The sequence below is a fragment of the Eimeria mitis genome, genomic scaffold, assembly GCF_000499745.2.
Source record: "Eimeria mitis Houghton genomic scaffold, Emh_scaff338, whole genome shotgun sequence".
Taxonomy (NCBI): Eukaryota; Apicomplexa; class Conoidasida; order Eucoccidiorida; family Eimeriidae; genus Eimeria; species Eimeria mitis.
Genome location: NW_013571719.1, coordinates 6,115 through 13,040, shown reverse-complemented (window position 1 = coordinate 13,040; position 6,926 = coordinate 6,115). Strand labels below are relative to the sequence as shown.

Below are 6,926 nucleotides of genomic sequence, written 5' to 3'. Positions count from 1 at the left end.
CTCGCTCTCTTAGCAGCCACCTAACTTTTCTCACAGACGGGATCACTCAACTCTAGCGAGAACCGCAACGGGACCCCTAGGCCCTAGCAGACGACGACCTTCAGATGCAAGAAGAAAACTAGGTAAATTCAGGTGACGTCATTCCTGTGCGGAGTACAAAGTGTATTCTGAAACAGGATCGCCGGTTGTAGCCACCCTAAATAGATGTTGAGGTCTACATTATGACTGCAAAGGATTACTCTAGAGAGGTGAACATAGAACTAAACAGGTAACTACATCGGGAGTGGAACGATCCAAAAGCACCAAATGATTTTCTGCAACGTTCAATCGAATGTATGCAACCGCAGGCGCGGGCGAGGAAGCTAGACCGCGACCACCTGCGTAACGGGGAGCGACGAGGAGAATCAAATTAGATGCAACAGTCACTGTATTATATATATTGTGGATATAGAAAACTCAACAGAGAGCATTCTGGTGACAAGCGCGCACACCTAGCATGAACCCTATGCCCTCAAGTTGCAAGAATAATATGCACATCTACTTGCTCGTAGCCTGGATCCTGAGGGCCAAAAAAGTGCTTAACAAGTGTGTATCTGGTTAGCTCGTGCATCGAATGCTGGCATTGGTACGCTTGCATGTGGTGTTGCCTTGCAGCACGACTTGCCACCAGGTATGCTGCAGATGACAGAGTACCTCTCCCCCGAACCAGCCACAGAGCTTTGTTCCGCAATTAGCGGGGTTCTTAAAGACTGAGGTGGGGGTTAAAGCTGCTCATCGTTGACACTTTTCCAAAGTATTTTGGTTCTGTTGCGCCTGACATGTGCTACGATCGAGGACTCCAGTTATTTGTAGGGGATGGGCTCCGTAGGGCTGGAGTCGTGTAAATACCACACACAGCTCTTACAGGAAAGCTTCCCCTCTTTTGCTTAAAGAGAGTGAAAGCAATAGAGAAGAAGTGACCTTGTGCCGATTCAGCATGATAGTCTCGGAATGACGCCTGATAAAAACAAAGCCGTTTGTGGAACATCCGGAAACATTCCTACAGTTTATGCATTAACATACACGCAAACGCATAAAATGTTGTCTTAGACTAGCTTTAATCCTACCTTGATCCAAGCTAACTAGAAAACGCTCCTCCCCCCAACTACCACTGCATCCCACACGGCTCAGAGGCAACAGGGAAACTAACCAGAAAGAAAACGTTCAACTGGAAGTGTATCTGCCAGTATAATGCATTTTAATTAATATAAAAATAAGAGTTTTCCTAATTCTCCGCAGTTTATGCAGCAACACTCATGGTCACACACCGTAAGCAGAGTACACGGCTCCATGTGTGCTAGCCAGACTCAACTTGTGTTGCATGGAAAGCAGGACAAGGCGGAGCATCTCCTTGTTCTTCTCATTCTCGAGGTATTAAAATACGGGTTTGATTTTGATCCCGTTTGTTTGAGACCCATCGTCGTCGTTAAGGACGGGGCGCCGTGCCCCCCGCTAGTGCTCGGCCTGGTCCTGCTCGTTTTAAGATGAAGTTGAAGCACAGACTCTTGAGTATTTGATTCTTCTGCTATATTGTTGGCCCACCGCTGTGTTGTCTTCGCCTTCCTCTCTCTCCTTGTCCATCTCCCTCTGTGCTAGCTCGCGGGGCAGTCTCTGTCCTCCCTCATCGCCTCAAGGGTTTACCAGATATAGTCTCGGTATCTTCCTCTGTTCGCCTTTTCGTCTTCCTGCCTTCCTTTGTTCGGCATCCCCAACTGTAATTTGTCTGACGATGGGCAACACGTGCATTTGTAGGAGGACGAACTCCGCAGACGACGCTGTTGGCCTCGAAGGTGACGCGGAATTCGAGAAGAGACGACATGAGGTCAGAGAAACACCAATATCCAAATATGCGGCTCGCAAGGAGCCGGTGACGCTAGGCGACGAGAAACAGCAGGCTCTGTAGCAGTGCAGAGTTTGAGAAACTTGAAATTAGCTGCACTGCAAGGATGCAGTCGTCGTTGTCTTAACACTTCTGGAGCTTTCCGCATCCATCTCCTGTGCAGCTTTGCCTGTGTCGAAAACTGCGTGACTTGCAGCTATTCGGCTGTCACCCTTCATCTGTGCCCGTGCTTGTACCTTCATCTTCAGCAGCTATTCATGCAAGCAATTCCTCATGAAATTGACATATCTGAAGGCAGAGCGCTCCAGAAAGATGATGGGCACAGATACACGAAGAGTTGGCGTCAGAGCGAGGAACATGCCCCTCATGAAGACGTGTATTTTGTTCTGAAATATATGTTTGCTTATGGTTCCTGTACCAAGACAACTTTGTCTTTTTCTCCTTGCGCCTGTTTGTGCAGCGTTTGCAGAAACTGGCGACGGCGCGAGACGAGGCACTCCGCACCCTCAAGACCTCCAAGGCCCTCACGAGGGCTGAAACGACCAGACAGAGAAAAATACAAGAAGCAAGGGATCAACTGGGTTAGTCAACTAGAGGATCACAAACTACTTAGGTCGAACACGGGAACGGACGAAAGCAGATAGCAGAGAGCCGCATACACGGCATAGGCAGGAGGCAGATGGAGAGGCAGACCTTCCGCACTCACAGATTGCCTTGTAGAGGGCTAAATAAAGACTGAAAGGCAGTGTAAAAGGGCAGAGATGGTGACAATGCACACCTACATACTAGGCATTGAAACCAAACAGACGCATGGGGAAAGCCCCAAAAGGAGCGCTAGTCCTGTAAGCATCAGGTCGAGCTCTCGCCGCACTGGGTTCAAGTGAGGAGGCCCTAATTGTGCTGTTGTGTTCCTGGGTTTACAGGTATCAAACCACCCGAAAATGGTGCTGAAGACTCTTCAGACTCTGAGATAGCAGGGAGCTACGACACCCCTACCTGATGAAAAATTGTATTTAGCTGTTTACAGTCACATTCGTGTGCTTCGAGAACTTTCATGCTATCCAACAGACACTGCACCGTATCCAGCCGAAAAGGCGCACGTTATGCTTTCTACGGCGGATAGCCAACGTTTGTAAGTTCCTTCATGTGCTATTGGAAGGAAGAAACGCACACAACTATCTAGATGTCTAATTTTTCGTCCGTGACATTCTTGCTTGTTGGCAGCATACAGTCTGCTGCGCGCTCCATAACCAGCATCCAAACTAGGCACGCTTCTAGGCTCTTCAGGGGCTCCTTGTTTGGTAGCACGTGCTTAGTTAGAGGGGCAGGAAAATACCCGTCACTGTCAACAAAGAGTGAACTTTCGTGTCTCGTTACTCTTTAGCCTCTGAAAATAATGTTGAATCTCTGGCGTTCGCCTCAGGATTCAGTCTGAATCCAGGTGGGTACGCCTAGAAGAAATGCAAAAAAAACATTAAGCCGAAGTATCAATCGGCAGCACACACAGCGCGAGAGGGGGAACTAATGNGAAATGCAAAAAAAACATTAAGCCGAAGTATCAATCGGCAGCACACACAGCGCGAGAGGGGGAACTAATGTGCGTTAGCAACGCCCACACAAGCGGGTGGTTGGCGTCTAAAACGAAGCGCATATGCAGAAAAGACGAAGGCCGCCGAAGCAGATGATAGATGCAGCAGAGATCACATCTCTCTCCCTGTCCTACAGCATTTTATCTGCTCACTGGCAGGCCTGATTCAATGCAGTTCTGCTTTCTGCACTGGCAACCGTCTACTATTACTCAGCTAACTGCTCTATCCTCGAAAAAACAGCTGAGTCCAGCACAAACTGCTGCCACTCGTACTGCTTGCCCATAGTAGCTGTCGTAGCAAGGCCAGCAAGTGCTGGATCAACGCCATCACAAGACAGACAAACAGTTCTCTTGAAAATTGTAGAGGAGATGTTCTCCTCCTCTGGATTGGACACAGACGATTCATCCCAGCAGTCAGTAGTGCTATCCCTACTTATGTGCAGCGTTCTGTTGCCTTTCTGCGTGTTGGGGTCTTCGCCTCCTCGACTGTAGTTCCCGCATCCTCCTCGTCCATCTACAATGAGCTGGCCGCTGCAATTTTCGCACTGTTGCAGCAGCTCCGTCACCCTAATGTTCAGCAGCTGGAAGCCTATGGTCCGAGCCAGTGCAGCGAAAGGGCTGATGTAGGAGAGTACCCGATTAAATGTCGAGAAAACGGGAGTTCCTGTTGCTTTTACTTTACTTCCATCATCACATGCCCGTTCTGACTCGTACTCTCTCATCCTAGGGGCCAGCAACTCCAGCCGCTGCAGCTGCGGAAGCAAACGACACAGCGCTCTCAAGCTTCTCTGCAGCTGCATTGGCGGCACGTAGAGCGGCTCCTCAGTCCACGAGCTAGAGTTCACGCGTCGTCTGCTTCTGCTGTTGCTGCTGCTGACACTCGCACTACTGTCGACGCCTCTATGGCTCCCGCTTCTNGTCGTCTGCTTCTGCTGTTGCTGCTGCTGACACTCGCACTACTGTCGACGCCTCTATGGCTCCCGCTTCTGCTGCTGCTGCATTGCATGCTTCTCTTGATAGTAGCTTCCCTCCCTCTTGTTTGCCCCGCAGTTTCGGTGGCAGCAAAAGCACCTGGCGCTTCACAGCGAAGAGAGCGGAACTCAGCAGTAGCTGACTGTTGCAGCTCACGGATGCGGCGTTGTCGTTCGGGGGAAAGAGAGGGCATCAGATCAGCGTTTCTGTATCCCGTGATGCGTAACAGAAGCAAGGAACTCAACATATCTCCCTCCTGCAGACTCTCCAGCACTTCAAGAAGGAGAGTGAAATCTTCAGGCTGTTCCAGTGTAGAAGCAGCTAACTCCAGTCCGGCGAATCGTGTCTGCAGCAGAAAAAAGAAAAACAGAACGCTGGTTTGGTAGTTCCTTACGTTATGTATAGTATCAGCAACGAGAGCTACTTCAGCAGCACGCCAGCAGCAAAAAACCAAAGCAGCAACAGAATAACAAGAACAGCTCTGTTCAAGAAACAGCAGTAATCTCGCACAGCACCGGCATCGGCAGCTTACATATATCCGGGGGTCGTCCATCCAGTGTGTCAGCAGTAGCAGATCGGTTATATCGATGCATGCGAAAGGAGTCATTGAAATGATTCGCTTCATTTTTTCTTTATCTCCTTCATATAAAGTACGCTTGTTTAAAACTTCCTGATCAAGAGATATTGTCGGAATGGAGAAATGTGGGCACTCAGCAAGCACTTGGCTTGCGAGACCATTAACAGGTAAAGGCCAGACACGGCCCTCGTCGTCAGAATAAAACGCCCCAAAAGAATAAAGTATATCTTCCAAGGGTGATCGTGCTGCAGACGAAGTACTCACCAGTGTGTGTGGCCGATGCAAACTGAACGGAAGCAGGCCTGACACCCCTTGGCTGCTGCTGCAGTTGCTGCAGCTGCAGGCAGGACCGTCTGACTGGCTTGCAGTGCACTGTTCAAGAAATTCGTCAAGTCTACACTCCAGCAGAGACCGAGATTCCCTTCTCCTGCTGTTGTTATCAGTTTTGCTTCTCGTTTCACATGCACCGCTATACTGCAGTCTGCTGCTGCAGGAGGTCCCCGCAAGTTCGCAAGGGGGCCTGCTGCTGCTACTATTCACGTCACCGCCCCTGCTGCTCATCTTACTGCCACTGCCCTCACTGCAGTTTCCCCCGTCTCCAGATATATTCTGTCTGCCCAACTCCTTCGCATCCCTGTCCCCCAGATCGTGCTGCTGCACCTCCAAGTGCTCGTACTCCTGCAGTTCGTTCAGGTCAGGCGGAGGGGCAGAGGTGTGCCTGGCTTGGGTCTGCAGCATTTTCTGCTGCGGTTGTTTGTCCTCCGTATCTTCACACGGCTCTGGCGGCGCTAGCTCTGCTGTGTTTGGTGGTGCTGCCGCTTCCGGCGCTGGTGAAGAAGGGCAATCTGTTGTCGCTGCCAGTAATGAAACTTTGAGGTTTGCCTCTGTTCCGTTCGCTGCTGTTCTTGTTTGTCTTGTTGCTGGTACTGCTTCCCCCTCTGCTGCCGGCGCTGCTATAGCGGGAGTATCTGACCCGGAGGGACTATAGGAACCACTGCCCTCGTACTGGTAGTTCAGCTGCTGCTTCGCGAGAGCCTCGCAAGCTGCTGCTTCCGCTGCAGCAGCAGCAACAATTGCATCGACACTGTCTTTTCGTGGGACGGTGCCAGTNAAGCTGCTGCTTCCGCTGCAGCAGCAGCAACAATTGCATCGACACTGTCTTTTCGTGGGACGGTGCCAGTTGCAGCTACAGCTGCTGCCTTATATTTCTGGTCGGGTCGCGTGTTTCCCTCTCCCTCCAACGGTTCCTCGCAGGCAGAGAGAAAAGCAGCAACGGCAGCCTCGCCTGTCAGTTTTTTTTCTGCTGTTGCTGTTGACTCCACTGTATCAGCACTGTTCAGTGGAACTTCGGGGGCCCCACCTTGGCTACCCTCTCGTTCATAGTCTGATGAAAAGTAGTGCAAAAAAGACCTGCGACCCCACCTTTGACTTCTGCTGCTGCTGCTGCTCAGCTGCGAGGAACTGCGACGCCGGTATCCGAAGAAGCTGCTGCTGCTACTGCTGCTGCTGCGGCGGCTCCTGCTGCCTTCGCTATCAGGGGACTTGGCAGATTCCCTCCAAAGCAAAGCGTTCTCCAGAGCAGCTGTCTTTGCTGCAATCGTATCTTCGAAAGCTTTGGCAGCTTCTATTAGTCTCTGTGTTGCTGCGCCTGTGACTTCTCCAATCGCAGCACGAGCTGCAGCAGCAGTTGAAGCGATGGAGTCAGCGGTTGATGATGCTGCTGCTGAAAAAGCAGCAACTGCTGAGGAAGCCGCGGAAGCAGCTGCCTCCTGGCATCGTTGAGCGGCCGTAGCAATAGCATTACTTGACTTCTCCGCAGCTTGGCGAGTTGCTGCTGCTGCTACTTGAGCTGCAGCATCGGCAGCAGCAGCCGCTGCAGTTGCGGCAGCTTCCAGAGCTAGAGCGACACG

General features: G+C 51.1%; 1 protein-coding gene across 1 annotated transcript in view; it reads right to left on the bottom strand.

The window, feature by feature from the left end:
* Positions 1 to 3,673: 3,673 nt before the first annotated feature.
* The window catches only part of EMH_0008540 (uncharacterized protein), a gene marked incomplete at both ends in the record, with an annotated part of 3,664 nt that continues 411 nt past the window's right edge, over positions 3,674 to 6,926 (bottom strand). Inside the window, 6 exon segments of the mRNA XM_013498373.1 lie at positions 3,674 to 4,219; positions 4,354 to 4,384; positions 4,388 to 4,785; positions 5,281 to 6,126; positions 6,130 to 6,142; positions 6,439 to 6,926. Coding sequence (XP_013353827.1) covers positions 3,674 to 4,219; positions 4,354 to 4,384; positions 4,388 to 4,785; positions 5,281 to 6,126; positions 6,130 to 6,142; positions 6,439 to 6,926 — 2,322 coding nt within the window.